Raw genomic sequence first — 17,299 nt, forward strand, 5'->3', positions numbered from 1 at the left:
AATGGACCACCAACCCTGGGTCCAAAGCCGTAAATTTGTGCAATCATATCAATTTGTACTATAAAATAATGATAAAAAATCTTCATTTATATTTATATGTTCGATCTCATTGATCTATTACGTAATTTCGGTATACAATTCATATATTCGTTAAAAATTATGGTATAGTAACGCACTATTCACGCCTAATCATGCATTCTTATGAGAATTCTTTTGAATAAATTAAAATATATATAGTGGGTTCAATCATCTGAATCTCTTTTAAATAAATCGAAAATTTAAACTATATAAGCAGGTAAATGTTGTGGTATAACACAATATTCGCACTATTCACACATAATCATACATTATTATAAGAATTCTTTTGAATAAATTAAACTATATAATTGTAATTACTTACATCGACCTTTCTTTTTTTCTTTTCATGCTAATGCGTTTAATGACTTAAATTTACACCTTACTATCTACCAATCAATAAAGTGTTGAAGATACACTTTCTCTTGTCGGAGTGACGCAATACATATGATTATATATATATATATATATATATATGATATATATATTACATTTAAAGGGGATCTCCTCCAGCTCAGTTGGTTTGAGAGTCCACTTCCTGAACAAGAGATCGTGGTTTCAACACCCATAATATGAAAATTTTCCCTCCGGCCACCTTCGTATGTCTCACATCCCACACGTGTGGTGCCGGTTGTTCGTGTGGGTCGGGATTAGTCTGGGCCCTTTGGGCCTGAGATTACCCGATTATAAAAAAAATATATTACATTTAAATTACTTGGTGCAACCAACACGAATGTTATATATATATAAGAAAAATTCAATAAAAATATCAAATTCAGTTACATACACACAATTCCCAAGATTTTCTATCTATTTGTTACAAATTTATGAAATTGAGTTATTTGTATAAAAAATTTGGAAATTAAGATATTTATATGGAACATTTAGATAGTTTTCGGCATTCTTGTGAATTTTTTTCACGATAAAACAAATTAGTTTTGATTATATTCTAAGAACATATATAAAATTAATACTAATTTTCATTGGCTAAAATTTTAAATAATCAAAACAATTTTTAGTGGTATTGGAATACATATATAAATCCCATACGACAACAAGCCTATGACACCCCTGCGAATGCATGGTAAAATTTTACAAAACTTTAAACTAAAATTATTAAATGTCGATACATAGTAAATGCATCATAATAAAATTACTGTCCCAGTTATAAATTTTTTCTGGTTCTGTATATCCGTAATTTTAGAAAACGATGGTAAAAGGTGAATGATCCAACTGCTGCCTGGTACTAGGAGTATATTTGATTGTCCTTTACTGTCATTGTAAGCAAATGTTTTATTTATTTATTTTATTTTTTCTTCATTGAGAATCATGTGGGATATGTTTTTATTTTCGGAAAATTGCATATTTTTTTTTGTTTCAAAATTTAAATTTCAAAACGTTAGGTTTATGTAACATGGAGAGAATATTATCATTACAAAATTAGGAGAGCGGTTAGTCCCCACCGGGGACGGTTAGAGACGGTATATATATTTATTTATTTATTGGTATCATCATTATTTATTTCTTTTATTAGTGTTTTATTGTTCCCTTTTTTGTTTTTGTTTTTGGTTGGATGGTTTTAAGAGTCAAGCCTTATCGCTCTTTGGGGGTATTCTATTAATAAGGACATAAAAGGACAGCGTCTACCATCAATATACTTTGCATTTCATAGTCATATAATATATATATTACCTTTTTGCCACTCTTGTATAATTACATTTATATTTATTCATTATTCGTGAATTTTAAGTTATATTCGAAAGAACCAGCTTTATAAGCGCTCTCTCGCTCTCGCTCTCGCTCTCGCTCTCGCTCTCTCTAGAGATCAGAAAACTCTGCCAGAATTTTCTGAAATGCATACGAGTCGGTTGTTCTCTCGCTCGCCAGGCTCGCCGAGTTTCCGCAATTTTTCCACCACCGTCGACCTCGCCGCCATCGCTGCTCGAGTCGTCGAGGAACTCAGGGATCAAGAGCCTCAATCCGATTTCCACGCCGACGATTTCGAGTTCGCTTTCGACTGCGATCACCGCCGCTCCGATCCCATCGCCACCGCCGATGAGATCTTCTGCAACGGTCAGATACGTCCCTTGAATCCCTACGCTCTGTTTTCCTCCTCATCCGCCGCCGGCGATAGTTCTCAGGTCGCCGCCAAAGGTGAGGATGGATCGGTTCCGCCGACAAACATCCGACACCGTCGGCCGCCGCTGAGGAAGCTGATGCGCGAGGAGCAAGATTCCTCGTGTTCGCCGACGACATCGGATGCCGACGAGGATCTCATCGGCGTTTCGCCGGAATCATACTGCGTCTGGACGCCGAAACGACCGACCGAAGAAGAATCCCGAATCGATCGCCTCCACGAGCAGCTCTCCTCGCCGTCGCAGCGGGAAATCAAGAGCAGCAACGGAGGATCGTCCAAGCGATGGAAGTTACGGAGCATATTGTTGTACGCGAAGAGGACGAGCGACGGGAAGGAGAAGTTCGTGATCGTGACTCCGGTGAAGAATACAGAGAAATCCACCGGCCGAGAAGAAAAATCGCCACCTCCTATCGCCGGGAAATGCGAGGGAGAAAGGAACGGCAAGAGATCGGAGGATTCAAAACGACGAGGGTACGTGCCGAGTAGGAAGGACATGGTTGGGATTTTGAGAAATGTGAATGGGATAAGTCGACATTTACGTCCTTTCTGACGTGGACCTCTTTACGAATAACAAATACAAAGAGATGGTAATGTAAATAAATGTTAAGGTGATTAAGGGAGTTACTTTTGTATTTAGGGTTTGGATGTGTCGATATAATGTCGATTTTCTGCGAATGAAATCTTATATGTTTAATTTTGTCATTTTTTTTATTTTGATTAGAGTTTTGGTACCACTTTTTTTTGGGTTTGCTTATAATACTCTTTTTTTTTTGCCATGTAAAATTAAGAAAATGTCCAAAAATTTCATAGTATTATGTTACAGTTTTGTGTGTGTGGAAAGAGAACGACGTTTTAAATACAACACGAAACTATCACATTTTTTTTTTTGATAATCAGGATGGTTTTTCGGATCTTCGGTCCGAAAACATCCACCCTAAGCCCGAAATCAGTCTTTATATATAGAACATTTTAGTCTATCCCTCTCCACCGGCGGAAAACTATCACATTTGGTCAGCTTAATGTTTTTTTTTTAAAACACCAACCCATGGTCCATGAATATTAATCTAATCCCCTCCAAGTCTAATAATAACAACAACAATAATAATAATGATATAAAATTAATTATGTAAAGAATGACTTGCAAGTTACGTTTGATGATTACTTGAAAATTTGAACATAAATCGTCCAATCGTTTTGATTTTGTTTTATTTCAACTTCACATATTTCAAAATCATCATTGAAGAATAATTAGCTGACGAATGAAAAAATAGTGTGTTCGGAAGGCAATTTCCTGTTCCGGAATAAAAGATAAAATAGTCCCCATGTTAAATAAACGAAATCATTTTGTCTAATGTGAAAAAAAGAGTGGGAGTGGATAGAAGGTAATTGCACTCATGTCACCTCTCTCTATTTTTTGTCCTTACAAGAAATTGAATTTTTCATATCCATTTTATCCACCAACTTTAGCATGGTTCAGCCGTATCAAACATTTTAATTAATTTAACCACATCAAAAACAATATTATATGACGACTAGGGGTGGTCGTTTCGGATTTCGGTTCGATTGTATTAAGATTCAATTATTTCGATTATAGAAAAACTATAACCATTCGGTTTTTATATAAATTTTGGTTCGATTTGATTCAGTTTAGATTTGATTTTTAAATTTATCGTTTTCCGGTATTGTTTTAATCGATTTGGTTTCACTTTTTTCAGATTTTGAGAAATTATAACCGTTCGGTTATTAAAATGACAAATGAAATAAAAAACGAAAATATATAGTGATTATTAGGGGTCACCATTTTGGTTATTAACCAGATAGTCGAATTGAATCGAACCGAATAAAACATAACTCTAATCGAATTGAATATGACATATACGAGACTTTTAATTTGTTTTTTCACATGTAATTATTTTTAAAATTGGTTTTGATTATGATATTCGTATTCGATATATATATTCGATTCGAATGTTATTATATAATATATATGTAGTTTAGTTGGATTTGATTTTACATATATGATCGAAAATGACTACAATTGAAATGGTACATTTCCTTTTTGTTTGCTTATTTTTGTCTGCACTTAATGTATAGTTTTTTTTAAAAAAAAATGATAATAAATGGGTTATTACTGTGTACAAGTTCAATTCAAACCCTAAAAATGATTTGGAACACTGATCCTAGACAATTTAATTATATATTTTTTTTATGTCGTCTCTATCAATCAAAATGACAGTTTCACTTCAACCATATCAAATTTATCAATATGATTAAATAATTATATTATTTGGGTTTCTTCCGTTCCACCTCCCTTCCTTTACACGTGTGTACATATTCATATAATATTTTTAACTTATTATATTTTTTTGTGTCTACATTTGAAAATTTACAACATAAAAAATCTCTACTATCCTATATAGACCCAAGTGCTCATATTTTCCAACTTATATATAGGTGGAAAATAATAATTTTCTTTACTTGGTAATACCTTCAAACACATAGACACAGAGATTTTTAAAGCATATAAAATTTCAAAACACTCATCCAAAATATATTTTTATTTATTCAAGCTGGAGTTTGTGACTGAACAATGGGCTTTTGGGCTTAGACTCCGAAACGCAGTTTTGGGCCGTCATAAGTGTAGGCCCAAATAAATAGACACGTCACACGAAGGACGAGTTTGTGAACCTCCGTTACACAAAACCAGGCCTTTATCTTCTACATGGGAGAAAAAAAAAACCCAGAAAAATCAGAGAAATTCAGCAGTTCGGATGACGATGATGACGATCTCCTGCTTCGTCTGCCTCGATATGAGCAAAACCCATTAATTTTGTCATCGTCTCCTTCCTGATCGAGCTCGCTTCTTTGTTAACCTCTCCTGGTTTGTCTCCTACGTCTTCGTTTTCTCGCGCTTCCCTGGATTCTTCTTCGGGCTTTTTATCTACTGGGTTTTTCTTTTGGTTGTCGGTCCCTTCGATGGTGGGAGGCTATGGCGACGCAGCAGCAGAACCAGACCCTCTCGGCTTCCCCTTCTCCGGCTGCTGACGAGACCCCCCAAGTTTCAGGTCCGATTAGAGTCTCTGCCCATTTTACTACTGTTCCTGCGAACTAGCAAATTCTGGGCATGTTATTGTTCTGAAACCTCTGTTTCGGATGTTTGCTTTTCTTTTCAATTTAAGAAGATTTATCTTCAAGTACTCTGGATAATTTGATGCTGTGCTGCTGTTGGCTTGGCTTAGTCTGGTTTCTTAGCTTAATTTCTCTCAGAAAGAAGATAATTTTGTACAAAGTATTCTGATCGTGGAAAGCATAGAGTCTCGAAGTTGATCATTAGCTTGAGATGATGACTGTGGAAGGATGGTTTTATTGTTGGTTAAGCTTGAATTGGTTGTCCTGTTGAAGCCAACTGATTCGATTCGGTTTCTTTGAAACACTCAGCAACTCTTACATATGTATCATCTGAGGGGTTTATGCTACAAAAAGAGGGCAATCGCATACATCTAAGCTATGCTATCTTGTTCTATTTTGTATTTTTAAATTACAGAGGGCATGACAGCCACCACAAATGAGGTTCAGCAAGTTGCTGCACCGGAAGCTGTGAAGCAGAGTGCTCCAAAGTCTGTGTTTGTAAATTCAGAACCGATACGGGAGGATCAAGTTCAGAATGCCATCAAATTCCTTAGTCACCCGAGAGTTAGGGGTTCTCCCGTAATACATAGAAGATCTTTTCTCGAGAGGAAAGGCCTCACAAAGGAAGAGATAGATGAAGCTTTCCGCCGTGTTCCTGTAAGCCTCCCTCCAGCATGGTTGAAATCTATTTATTTCCATTCATGATTTGACGAGAAAGAAAAGATAGAAAGAAAGACTTTTGCACCTGCATCCTTCTTACCACTCTAAAATCTTAATCATAGGATCCACCGCCGAGTTCACAGACAACTAGTAATACTCAAGGTAATAAGCAAAGGGTATGTTTGTTAGTTTCTTCAGCAGAGCAGAGCGGTTGGATGTGTCTTAAACTGTTTTGTTGCAATCAGACAGCCAGCAGGTGGTACCGAATGTTCAGTCACATGGGCAGACCCAAACACTGCAGCCAGTGGTAGCTGCACCTGTCGTTATGACTCCACCACCGGGAATTCTCTCCAGGTTTCACTGGTACCACGGTGTTATTGCTGTGGGATTACTAGCAGCTTCAGGTGCTGGGACAGCTGTTTTGGTAAAGGTATTGACAGCCCGGAACACCACTGTCATCTCTGTCCGCTATTTGAATCATGATTTTATGAAACTAGTGAAAATGGAGCAATCTTAAATAATGATCTAAGATGGTTGAGCCATAAGGAAGGCAAAAGCTTAAGATATGAGTTTTTGGCATTCATGAAATGGGATAACAGAGAAAATGATGACCTCCACATCGTGTTATGCTGTGCTGCAGCATCATCTTGCTTTGATTCAATAATCAGATTATAGTAGCCATCAAACTTGCATGATGACAATGTTAAAAAGCTTGTTAGGTCGGGGAAAAGCTGTTACTCCATATCTGGATATTTCCACCTGCTGGATGTGGTCCTGAAACTGAGTTCTCATTCAAGCACATTATTCTTTGTCAGAATTCTATAATCCCCAGGTTGAAATCATGGGTCCGCAGAATTGTGGTGGAAGAAGACTCAGACCCTTCAAAGAGAGAAGTTGCAAAACCTAGTTTAGCCGAAGAAGCTGCTGCCGCTGCAAAAGCTGCCGCTGCTGCCGCTGCTGATGTAGCTAGGGCAAGTCAGGAAATGATGAGAACTAGAACTGAAGGTAGAACCTTGTTATGTTGCAACCTTATGTAATTTTTTTTTTCTCTTACCATTTCCTTTTTTTTTCCTTCTTTTCTGCTAGTTCCTGAAATGTTAAATTTGTCTTTGCATTGGTTACACTCTTATCAGAGAAAAGAAATTTCGAGGAATTCATGCACCTATTAGACACACAAGTACAGGAAATGAAGTCATTGAGCAGTAGCATTCGAAAGCTGGAAGGTAATTGTCCCTCCATTTAGGCTAACTCACGGACAATCTCTTTTGGTTCTTGCAGATATCACTCGCTAGTATTAGCTGCTAAGTTTTTTACCTTTTAAAGCATATTCCTACACTTTGTTTTCTGACCTTTACACCCACTAGTAGAAGGAGCCGTAAATGTTTGCCAAATATTTGGCTTGTTCATACAAAAATGGATCAGTTACGAAATATGTATAAATTCTTCTTGGTGTATGGAACCCGTTTTCTCTGTTTTCTTCTCCAGGGCAAACCTATAACAGACCTCGGACATATCAAGCGGACCAAGAGGATTATGGAGGTTCTGTCACAAGCACAAGGGTGAGTTAAAGAGAGCTTGGGGTGAGAATTGGTTGTGGGTTTCAAGTTATCTTTAGTTCTAAACCTTATAATCATGTCTAAACATTACAAGTGATGATTCATGATGCAGAGACCATATCCAAATGGGACCGCAGATTATGACAACTGCTCAGGTTTATCTAAGAGCTCGATCCGTATTGTTTCTACCATTTCATTGATTTGTTGTTTATTAACTAATACTCTTGCAGCAAGATCTGCATCTCCACCTGCCCCGGTGGAATCATCTGTGCCTCATCCAAATTCATACATGGAGGTAATAGTATTCGGCTCATATTTGCATAGTCAATTCTCTTTTTTCTTAACTACAATTATGAAGTATATGTGTTTGCTTTTTGTTTGATTCTGTCATTTTTTATGTCATTTTTTTATGGCTGCAAAATCATGATTTTATCTTGAACTAATATCGTTCCTCCACCATTGAACCAAAAGCTTATTGCACATTTAAATACTTAACTAAGTTCATCCCTTGAAGCTCTCACGCTAATACTTTACAGAGCCCACATCGGTTTTCACTCTTGTGGGCAGAGTATGTAAGCACACCTCTTGATAAATTTGATGTAAACTATTAGCATTGATATGATTGATGATATATTGCAGATAATGGCTATGATCCAGAGAGGAGAGAAGCCTTCTAATATTCGGGTAAATGGAAACTGTTTTCTCTTCCGCCCTCTGGATTATTTGTTGCTGATAAGGTTCGATGTTTATTCAAAATACAGGATATTAACGATATGCCACCGAATCCAAACCAGCAGCCATCGAATCCTCGTATTGCTTCAAGAGCTAAGGTACAAAAACTGTCCTTTTCGCCAAATCATCAGGTGCTATATGTAACTACGTTCTCGGCTATGGTTCTTATTGCCACTAGGAAAGCTGTTAATCCTCGTTAACATGAACATTACCCAAAATTGATGTTTGCTTGTAGTAGGACTTGGAGTCGTCCTTTTCCTTTAGGTAGAATCTTGGCTGCAAGTTTTCTAAAATTTAACCCCGAGGATGATTACCGAATTGTCTTTTCGTATCAGCCATGGGATTCTGCTCAAGTTCAGGACGAGAGTTTCAACTCGGACCCCTCAACTAAATGGCTGCAGCCCAAAAACCCGAGAACTGTGGCGACCGCGACCGAGACCAGCTCCTTTGGTAGTCATGAAAGCGAAACAAGTGCAAAGGAGCAGCCACTTGTTCAGAAGCGGACGTGGGTTCCTCCCCAGCCACCTCCAGTGGCTATGCTGGAAGCAGCTGAAGCTATTCGCCGGCCAAAGCCACAGGCTCGGGTAGACCAAGATGAAGGTCATGACCTGACAAGAAGTGGTTCCTCTGGTGTGACCGATGAGTTGCAGAAGATCACAAATGTCTCTGAATCTGGTGATGAAGGTTCAGGGATGCAGATCAACGAGATTCAAGAAGAACAAGAGCAGCAATAATTCGGACAAGACGGGAACTGAAGTGAAGGCAGTTTCAGAGGTTGAGGATTCACTCATGATCAGCTTGAATTTGTATTTTTGCTGTATGGGGTGGAGAATATGTGAGATTCTTGGTAGGAACATGTATTTGCACGTGATAATCTGTCGGATTCTTTATACTATATATAGCCGTCATAGTTTCATATAACATGTAAGACTCTCTCTCTCTCTCTCTCTCTCCTCCCTTCGTGTGTTTCCCCGACATGGAAATCGGCAGAACAGAACCGGAGCCTGAAACAACGGCCGATTCGGTTCTGGTCGACCCAACTTGCTGCTCGTGTTTCCCATGCTTCCGATCCAAAACAACCTCCACCGTCGGATCATCGTGGTGGGAGCGATTACGGACCGTCGACACCCACCGTGACGAGTCACGGTGGTGGACCCAAGCGGTTATGAAGGTCAGAGAGTGGTCGGAGATCGTCGCAGGGCCTCGTTGGAAGACCTTTATCCGGCGATTCAACGACCGACACCGAGACCGCGATTTCCAGGGCAAATTCCAATACGACCCATTGAGTTACTCGTTGAACTTCGACGACGACGACGATGACGACGATGTCGGATTCGGCGGCTTCCGAAGCTTCTCCACCAGATACGCTTCCGTTCCCGTCGGCTCGGGTAAAGTTCCGGCGGTTCCGCCGCCGCCGCCGCGTTGACCTTTTCTGCTGGGTTATGAAAGCGCGTGTACGAAACGCGTCTGCCGATTGGCCGCGAGGGGTTGACTGTTCGCGTTTTGGAGTTTGACACGGGACTTGTCGTTCCGTTTTATTTGATTTTGTTATTAATTTTATAATATATGGTTGAATTTTCTCGTGATTTGGACAGGATCATTTCTATTATGGATGTCTTTGGGATAACAAATAACCTTTTTTTGTTATTTATTGCAATCAATGAGCTTTAGCTTGTATCTTTCATCAAGTGGTTGTGTAATAGATATGAGTGTCTATTTATGGAACATGAAATTATTTTTTCTTACAAAAGGAAGGACAAACCTTGAGTCTCAAGAAAACAAACCCTAGATCACCAACTTTACTTGCTCATCACGCAATATCCTTCATCCAACCATAAACGAGATCCAAACAGCTTGGAAATCATTTCAAGACCAAATCGCCTCGCTTCTCAGCTTATATAACTTGACATGTTCAGAGGAATTTACCCAAATCAATAAATAATCAACTTTCTGAAAAAGATACAAAACACTGTCTCTGTTCTTTGGTTATGCAAAGATCATAAGGCAGGAATCTGCACTGGCAAAGTTATACAATCCTCACAAGACGGGCAGATTTTTTTACGCAGTATAAGGGAAGCATGAGCTTTTCATGTCTATTTCTTCCAAGGATTATCGCCGTAGTAATAGGCGGTTCCGACCATAAGAGCAACCGTAGCACCCTGGACGACCACCCGAGCTCTCATCAAAACCTGACCCAACTGAGAATTTCCTCTTCTGAAACTAATCAACCCTGCTGTTAGCACTCCTGCTGTCATTAGGGCACCTGAAATGAAATGTATGTTTACCATTAACACTCCATTTCTGAATGACTAAAGGCTTGAAGATTCAAAACCCATTTCGAGGAAAACATGAAGATCCCATGAGTAATAATATCTCAGAAAACTATCCACACCCAAGAACACATTTCACGGCAACTGCCATGGCCTACAAGAAACAGTGACCGAGACAACTGATGGAAAATTGTCATCTTTATAGTGGAAGGCCTAACTCGGTGATATGGTTGAGCCATAATCAGGCAGAGAACTCATATCCATATGGGGGAATCGACACTGAAATACAATACAACAACAAAGAACTGAAACCTCTTTTATAAGGTTTTGCCAGAAAAAAAAAAGAGCACATCTATAGTCTCTTTGAAGAGGTTGCAGTCAGCTCCATACGATAAAAATGTTGAAATAGATATAAATCCACTGCAGAAAAGAAAAGAAAAACATGGGATTACCATAGAAGTCTCATCTAATCATCAAACATGCAAGGTAGCTGGAATAGTTCCTATATTAGGCCTTCATTTAAAGCAACATTGCGAATCACTCAAAGAACCATGCATGATATTTGGCGGCATCAAGAATCTATCTACAGCAGTGGCATAATGCAGAAAATCAAACAAGTCATACGTACCGAGAATTGTAATGGCTAACGATGTGAGAACGATGCAAGCATAGACAAATTCGACGCCAATTGAAAACATTTCCAGTATGAGAATGTAAGCAAACCCTTGAATGGTATGGTGAATTCCGAAATTCTGATTCAGGATCAAAGAAGAACAAAAAGACAAAACATAGATAAACTCTTTTTTCCAAGGGATCAACCAGATAAACAATACCCAGAAACTAAAATCAACGATCCGATTAAGAAATCCCGAGAATCGATAAACCAGTCCACAAAATTCGATGTCAAGAATACGAGGTCAACCAAATCATCGAGAGCGAGGACTCACCGACAGGGACAAGGGGATTCCTCACACGCTTCTTCTCCAGGAAGAGGTCTTCAAGCTCCGGTTCCACCGTACTCATCTTCCTCGGTTAACGAATCGCTACGTCAAATCAAAAGGAGGAGGAAGAAGAAAGAAATGTGCCGAAATTTCAAACGCATAGTTGCGTATATGAGTGCGTGGCCCTTTCGCCGCCAGTGGTGTCATCAAAAAATAGGCCAAGCCGGTCCGGGTCGGACCGAACCTAACTCGACATGGTTTCGGCCCAATGGGCTTGTTTTTTAATATCTCCTATAAGAATTGATCTTAATTAGCTGGAACCAATCAAATTTTATATTTGAGAGGTTTAATTTATTTATTTTTTATCTAGAAATTATGGAAAACTGAAATCAATCGTAAAAAATTTATTTAAAATTATAAGTTAAAGTAAGGCTAATTTTCTCAAACTACTATAACAAAATGAAGACATATATTAAATATTTTTTTTTAAATTGATACAATTTGGAGGGTGTGGGATTTATAGGCTAAATTAGCAAATATATATATATATATATATATATATATATATATTCTTTCATAAATTTTGATTTACTTAATATTCACTTTTGAACCTTTTGGGTTTTGGCATCCAATCACGTACTGATATTCTTGAAAATTAAATTTAACCGCCTCATTGTTTCTTTCTTTTCTATGTTGTCTTTTTCATGAAGTTATTTATTCCTACGTTAGCATTAAAACAAATCTTCTGACTATATTTTCCTAGTTTTATAAAAAAAATCAAAAGTACTAAAAATGTGTTTATTTTCTTGATAGCTATCATTTGATCATAAAACAAAATATCTAAAATGGAAATTTATCAGACGATGTTTTATATCTAATATTTTATTTTTTGTTTTCAATAAAAATAATTTTCTACAGAATATTAGTTGAATATAATCGGCTAGATTCGATTTATTTCAATTCTTATATGTTAGTATCTCTAATTTTCTAAGATTATATTACATTTCTAATTCTAAAATTTGAATAATAATAATTTTTCAATTATATTTATCTGAATTTGCATGTCTTTTATATGATTATTTTTTTTATTAAAGTTATATCATATATTAAAATTTATTCTCTAGTTAATATAACAACAACAACAATTGTTTCTACAATTGTTCATCCTTTTATGCATTTCTTGTAAAATACTCATTAGTTTTATGCTTCCGAAAGCAAAAATGTGGAGTGGTCCTTTTGTGAAAAACTCTAACAACTCTTGCCTTTGGTTATTTATTGCAACTGCAGTCTGCTTGCTTCTATTCGTAGGTATTACTACTCCAAATAATTATTATTTTTTATTATAAATACGAAAATTTACAAAAACAATGTGTGCCCACCAAATATTATCCAACAAAAAGAAAATTCAAACACACATGGAGTTACTTCTATTGGATATATATCAGTCACAAACACAACTTTGCAATTTATATTTATATAATAAATTTAAATAAAAAATGATTTTTCGTAATTCCACTCCACAATTCTCGTAACCAAAACTTTATGGAAATGGTTAGCAAGAATACGGTACACTATTTTTTTTTGTGTTAAAACTACGGTACACCGTTTCTTTAAATGTTAAGTATATTGGCCTGCAATGTTCACATTAACACTTTACTAAGAACCATAGGGTTTACTATTTGACACAAGAAGAAGAGATTGCACCATAAATGAAGAAGATGTAGATGGATCATGTGAGTCACCGCTCCATCCAGTCGCAATCTTGAAACTCAAAACTGTCCAAGAAGACCGAAAACAATGACACTTTACAATGCTGAAAAAAAAAATCGACACTTTAAAAAAAAATCGACACTTTGAAATGTTGAAAAGGAGGAGAGAGAGAGAGAGAGAAGAAAAAAAAAAGCCATAAATTTGTGCAACAACAACCTAGCTTTGTGTTTTATTGTGGGTTTGTTTCACTGTTATTTCACCTTTAAGTAATCCCTGCATTTATCTCGCTCTTCTTCTCTCTCTCTCTCTCTGGTTTCTGCATTTCCTTTTCCTGTTTCTGTTCTGTCTTTTGTGTTGTTTGGTTTTTTCTCTCTCTCCCTCTAGTTTGATTTCAATGGCTTCGAGTGCTTCAAGGTTCATCAAGTGTGTGACTGTTGGCGATGGCGCTGTTGGCAAAACCTGTATGCTCATCTGCTACACCAGCAACAAGTTCCCAACTGTAAGAACGCCCCCTTTCTCCGAATTTCTGATCATGAATCCATCTGGGTTTCCTCAGCTTTTAGCTCCTCTTGCCGATTTTCCTCGCATAGTCTATGTGAAATCTCGAAATTTAATTCCTTTTGCTGAAAAATCCATCTGGGTCTCTCAAATTTAGTTCCTTTAGCTGAAAGGTACTGTGAATCCATCCAGATTCCTCAAAATTAGTTCCTTTCTCCCCCGAATCTTTCATGAAAACTACCCATTTTTGGAAATTTTATATTAGGTTCTCCTTTTCTATTATTGCTGTCCATCCTCGTGGAGGTGCATCTGGTTCTTGCAGCTTTTTGTGTTTCAGCTTTATGCTTGTTTTCTTTCCGGGAACATCATTACAGATTCGTTCGAATCTCATCCTTATAGTTAGCTATATATATACATACATACATGCACACATGGGTATACGCCTGCATCTTCGCTCTTTGAAGATAAGATCTGCTGAAATTTAGGGTTGATTGATGAATGTATCAGGACTACATACCAACGGTTTTTGACAACTTCAGTGCAAATGTTGTGGTTGAAGGCACCACAGTGAACTTGGGGCTCTGGGATACTGCTGGTATGAAACCATACTTCTCTCCCTTTGTTAAAGTTTCTTGGAAAACCAGGTCCTATTACTGTACTGTCATTCAGGCAAGGCAATGTCAAATCTGTATCAAAACGTATACACAATTGAGATTGTTGGATGGCAATATATTAAAGATGAGGTAACATTGCTTTTTCTGAGTCTTCCATGAATGCAGGGCAGGAGGATTACAACAGACTAAGGCCTTTGAGCTATAGAGGGGCAGACGTTTTTGTCTTGGCTTTCTCATTGGTCAGCCGAGCTAGCTACGAGAATGTACTCAAAAAGGTTGAACAAATAGGATATTTCCCCTCTCTTTTTTTGGTAAATTAGAAGTTTTTAGAATGTAAATGTCAGATAATTTTCTGATGTCTGTGATTGTTTCTTGGGACAGTGGATCCCTGAACTCCAACACTTTGCACCAGGAGTCCCTATAGTTCTGGTCGGTACCAAATTGGGTAAGAGAACGATGAGCGGAACAGAGCAGAACATAAGTTTCCTTGTAAACGGATCTGGTTTTGTTAGTCCTTTGTTGATAGTTACTCATTTTCTTACAACAAACAACATAAATGTAGATCTTCGGGAAGATAAGCATTATTTGGCCGATCATCCAGGACTGGTCCCTGTAAGTACTGCACAGGTGAGGCTTTCAACTTTGTGGCTTTGGTATAAACATGATGCGACCAAGACTTTTGATATAAAATCATGATTCTATTGACAGGGAGAGGAACTTCGTAAGCAGATAGGTGCAATGTATTACATCGAATGCAGCTCGAAAACTCAGCAGGTATACATATATACACACACATATATATATATATGTATGCAAATGTCACACAGCATGTGCTACTATCAACTTGAAATCTATGGTAATAGTTTTAGGAAGAAAACTCGATTTGGCATGCCTGAAAGAAACCATTTTGAATCTCGGCTATGTCTCACTTGAAAAAAAATGATTGCTTTTATGTTCCTTGATATCATATTGGCATATATAACCGCAATGTTATTTTCTTGGTTAATTATCGATGGCCCGTTAAACGGTATTGCAGAATGTGAAAGCTGTGTTTGACGCTGCAATCAAAGTAGTAATCAAACCACCCCTGAAGCTGAAAGAGAAGAAGAAGATGAAGAAGAAGAAGCAAAAGTCACGTCCTGGCTGTCTACTGTGAGTGCATATATGATCTTCTCTCCCTTTTTTTTTTCTAAGTATGAAAGCTCTCTCTTGTGTTCCATCTTAAAAATGTAAACCAATTGCTCATTGCCAGTGAATGACAAAGGCATCAAAAGGGGTTATGAGTTTCGTCTTCTCAGTTGTGTTTCGTTTTTTGGCAGCAACGTCCTGTGCGGGAGGAGAGTCGTGCGGCACTGATTTGGGCCAAAACCTCAGCCTCATTGATCATTTTCAGTTACCACTTTTGTGTTTTTGTCTGAAATGAAATATATATTTGTAACCAGAGGACCTGACAATCCATAAAATAGTCACATGACCATGAGAGTTTGTTCCCTTTTTCTGGTTTCTTCTGTATAATCAAACACTCTTCTCAAGTAGATCTTTGACAATGGGTTTGAAGTTTGATCATATGATTGCAATTTCGAGCCAGATTACCACAAATCTACCAACAACAACAAAGAAACATTACATGAAAGATCAAATTTTTATTCCCCTAAAGCTCTCAAACCATTACTTGTGGTTGATCCCTTACCTTAGAAACAGTCACAGAATAAGCAGCTCAAGGCCATAAACACAAACTACTCTTTAAGTCAATGTTAAAAAAACAAACTCCTAAGCATCTGAAGATTGAATATCACAATGCATTTATCATTCTCCTCATTTCAGCAGATCTTCTAGGATCTGGCTCGGCAAGTGCCCTCTCTGTCAGTACATGCTTTATGCGGCACATTGATTTCCTCACCTGTAATGTAATGATCATTGTTTAGTCACGCATAGAGACAAGATCAGTCAAACGTTAACCAGTGATATACCAGAGGAAAGAACCGAGTAGAACACACTCTTGCGCGGTTTAACTAATTGACAATCGGGGTTAGACACGTGAAGGTCAAAACTTCGATAGTTAATTGAAACTCTATAGACAATTCGGATTTGATAAATTTCACCAAGAACTAAATTTCTGTAACTGAGGATTATAGACATTGCTGAAATTACCTTAGGAACACGTTCAGGGTTTGGAAACCGCAGGTTCTGTGCCTGGAGCATTTGACGCTGAGTCATCAACATGTTCTTCTCTTTCAGAAGAACATACCATAGCTTATGAAGATCATCCCATGCCTTGAGGCGCAGTTCTGAAGCTTTCCAGCTTCGACCTGAAAACCATGGAGGAGTTCCAACTTCCGAGGTTTACAATGTTCTTAACAGCCACAAAATCAAGAGAAACAGCAAACAATCTTTCATCGAACAGCACTAAAGTCATCTCTGAGAGCAAAAACCAACAAATAAGCATATGATTTCTAGGAATGAGAAAGCTAGGATTAAAAATACTCAGCTGAAATTGAACACTGGATCTTACAGCTGCCACAAGCTACAATGCCCCGGTTATTTTACCTTACTGTAGGTTAAAAGGGTGTCGAAAACTAATGAATGCTCAAAGTGAAACCTGTATCCATTTGATACTTGTGGAACCCAGTATAAAAATGTTAGCTTTAACCAGAATTTTGAATGAAGCAAGAAAGCAAACCACCGTTTCACACGTTTTTTTGCGAGGAAAATGCAATTTCGAGGCATTTTACACACGACTTTCTCAGGCACATCATAAGGCACGCATTCATCAACATCACGAAGTGTAAACCAAAAAGGAGCGACTTTGAGATTCAAAACGCAATGCAAAAGGCAGGAAACTCACCGTAGACAACGGGCTTGTCTTCATCCTGGCTTCTCTCCACCTCAAAGAACTCCTCAAGAGGGTTTTTTGCCGTCCGACCGGTAGAAGCAGCCGCCGCAGCAGTCGATTCCGACCTCGAGGCAGTAGCGGCTG

General features: G+C 37.8%; 5 protein-coding genes across 8 annotated transcripts in view; 3 read left to right on the plus strand and 2 right to left on the minus strand.

Moving 5' to 3' along the window:
* Positions 1–1,851: 1,851 nt before the first annotated feature.
* Positions 1,852–2,961, plus strand: LOC104821458. The gene has a single exon (XM_010552353.1). The coding sequence runs from the start codon at positions 1,929–1,931 to the stop codon at positions 2,760–2,762; it is 834 nt and encodes a 277-aa protein (XP_010550655.1). The 5' UTR covers positions 1,852–1,928; the 3' UTR covers positions 2,763–2,961.
* A 1,967-nt stretch (positions 2,962–4,928) lies between these two features.
* Positions 4,929–9,217, plus strand: LOC104821459 (peroxisomal membrane protein PEX14-like). 2 transcript variants are annotated; one of them, XM_010552354.1, is made up of 12 exons: positions 4,929–5,277; positions 5,757–5,998; positions 6,124–6,163; positions 6,247–6,431; positions 6,817–7,006; positions 7,135–7,224; positions 7,487–7,560; positions 7,670–7,712; positions 7,788–7,852; positions 8,197–8,241; positions 8,319–8,387; positions 8,625–9,217. In XM_010552354.1, exons 1-12 carry the CDS (start codon positions 5,202–5,204, stop codon positions 9,021–9,023), a joined length of 1,518 nt encoding a protein of 505 aa, XP_010550656.1. In that variant the 5' UTR covers positions 4,929–5,201; the 3' UTR covers positions 9,024–9,217. The 2 variants fall into 2 exon arrangements, with proteins under 2 accessions (XP_010550656.1, XP_010550658.1); XM_010552356.2 differs by lacking the exon at positions 4,929–5,277 and having other exon boundaries at positions 5,883–5,998; positions 6,124–6,177; positions 6,251–6,431.
* A 933-nt stretch (positions 9,218–10,150) lies between these two features.
* On the minus strand, positions 10,151–11,670 carry LOC104821460 (RING-H2 finger protein ATL48). 2 transcript variants are annotated; one of them, XM_010552358.1, is made up of 3 exons: positions 11,507–11,670; positions 11,188–11,311; positions 10,472–10,552 (listed from the first exon to the last, which is right to left on the minus strand). In XM_010552358.1, the coding sequence occupies exons 1-3, from the start codon at positions 11,580–11,582 to the stop codon at positions 10,510–10,512; spliced, it is 243 nt and encodes an 80-aa protein (XP_010550660.1). In that variant the 5' UTR covers positions 11,583–11,670; the 3' UTR covers positions 10,472–10,509. The 2 variants fall into 2 exon arrangements, with proteins under 2 accessions (XP_010550659.1, XP_010550660.1); XM_010552357.1 differs by lacking the exon at positions 11,188–11,311 and having other exon boundaries at positions 10,151–10,552.
* Positions 11,671–13,385: 1,715 nt separating this feature from the next.
* Positions 13,386–15,854, plus strand: LOC104821461 (rac-like GTP-binding protein ARAC10). Its single transcript, XM_010552359.2, has 8 exons — positions 13,386–13,709; positions 14,216–14,303; positions 14,488–14,597; positions 14,704–14,767; positions 14,885–14,949; positions 15,031–15,096; positions 15,359–15,474; positions 15,642–15,854. Exons 1-8 carry the CDS (start codon positions 13,605–13,607, stop codon positions 15,676–15,678), a joined length of 651 nt encoding a protein of 216 aa, XP_010550661.1. The 5' UTR covers positions 13,386–13,604; the 3' UTR covers positions 15,679–15,854.
* Positions 15,855–15,945: 91 nt separating this feature from the next.
* The window catches only part of LOC104821462 (39S ribosomal protein L47, mitochondrial-like), a 1,857-nt gene continuing 503 nt past the window's right edge, over positions 15,946–17,299 (minus strand). The window contains exons 3-5 of one of the 2 annotated variants that reach the window (XM_010552362.1): positions 17,168–17,289; positions 16,474–16,631; positions 15,946–16,222 (exon numbers count right to left, since the gene is read on the minus strand). In XM_010552362.1, the coding sequence (XP_010550664.1) occupies positions 16,115–16,222; positions 16,474–16,631; positions 17,168–17,289 (388 nt within the window). In that variant the 3' untranslated portion in view covers positions 15,946–16,114. Of the gene's footprint in view, positions 16,223–16,473; positions 16,632–17,167 lie in introns of both variants that reach the window. The other variant, XM_010552360.2, reaches the window with a different exon arrangement.

This window comes from Tarenaya hassleriana, unplaced genomic scaffold (genome assembly GCF_000463585.1).
Source record: "Tarenaya hassleriana unplaced genomic scaffold, ASM46358v1 Cleome33, whole genome shotgun sequence".
Lineage (NCBI taxonomy): Eukaryota > Viridiplantae > Streptophyta > Magnoliopsida > Brassicales > Cleomaceae > Tarenaya > Tarenaya hassleriana.

Bases quoted from the DNA above. Each gene is read 5' to 3' on its own strand.
- LOC104821458 (XM_010552353.1), top strand. From the start codon at position 1,929: ATGCATACGAGTCGGTTGTTCTCTCGCTCGCCAGGCTCGCCGAGTTTC.
- LOC104821459 (XM_010552354.1), top strand. From the start codon at position 5,202: ATGGCGACGCAGCAGCAGAACCAGACCCTCTCGGCTTCCCCTTCTCCG. The intron at 5,999-6,123 runs GTAAGCCTCCCT...TCTTAATCATAG, and splicing joins AAGCTTTCCGCCGTGTTCCT to GATCCACCGCCGAGTTCACA. The intron at 7,007-7,134 runs GTAGAACCTTGT...CACTCTTATCAG, and splicing joins GATGAGAACTAGAACTGAAG to AGAAAAGAAATTTCGAGGAA.
- LOC104821460 (XM_010552357.1), bottom strand. From the start codon at position 11,582: ATGAGTACGGTGGAACCGGAGCTTGAAGACCTCTTCCTGGAGAAGAAG. The intron at 10,553-11,506 runs GTGAGTCCTCGC...ATTTCATTTCAG, and splicing joins GAATCCCCTTGTCCCTGTCG to GTGCCCTAATGACAGCAGGA.
- LOC104821461 (XM_010552359.2), top strand. From the start codon at position 13,605: ATGGCTTCGAGTGCTTCAAGGTTCATCAAGTGTGTGACTGTTGGCGAT. The intron at 14,304-14,487 runs GTATGAAACCAT...CCATGAATGCAG, and splicing joins GGGGCTCTGGGATACTGCTG to GGCAGGAGGATTACAACAGA. The intron at 14,950-15,030 runs GTGAGGCTTTCA...TTCTATTGACAG, and splicing joins TCCCTGTAAGTACTGCACAG to GGAGAGGAACTTCGTAAGCA.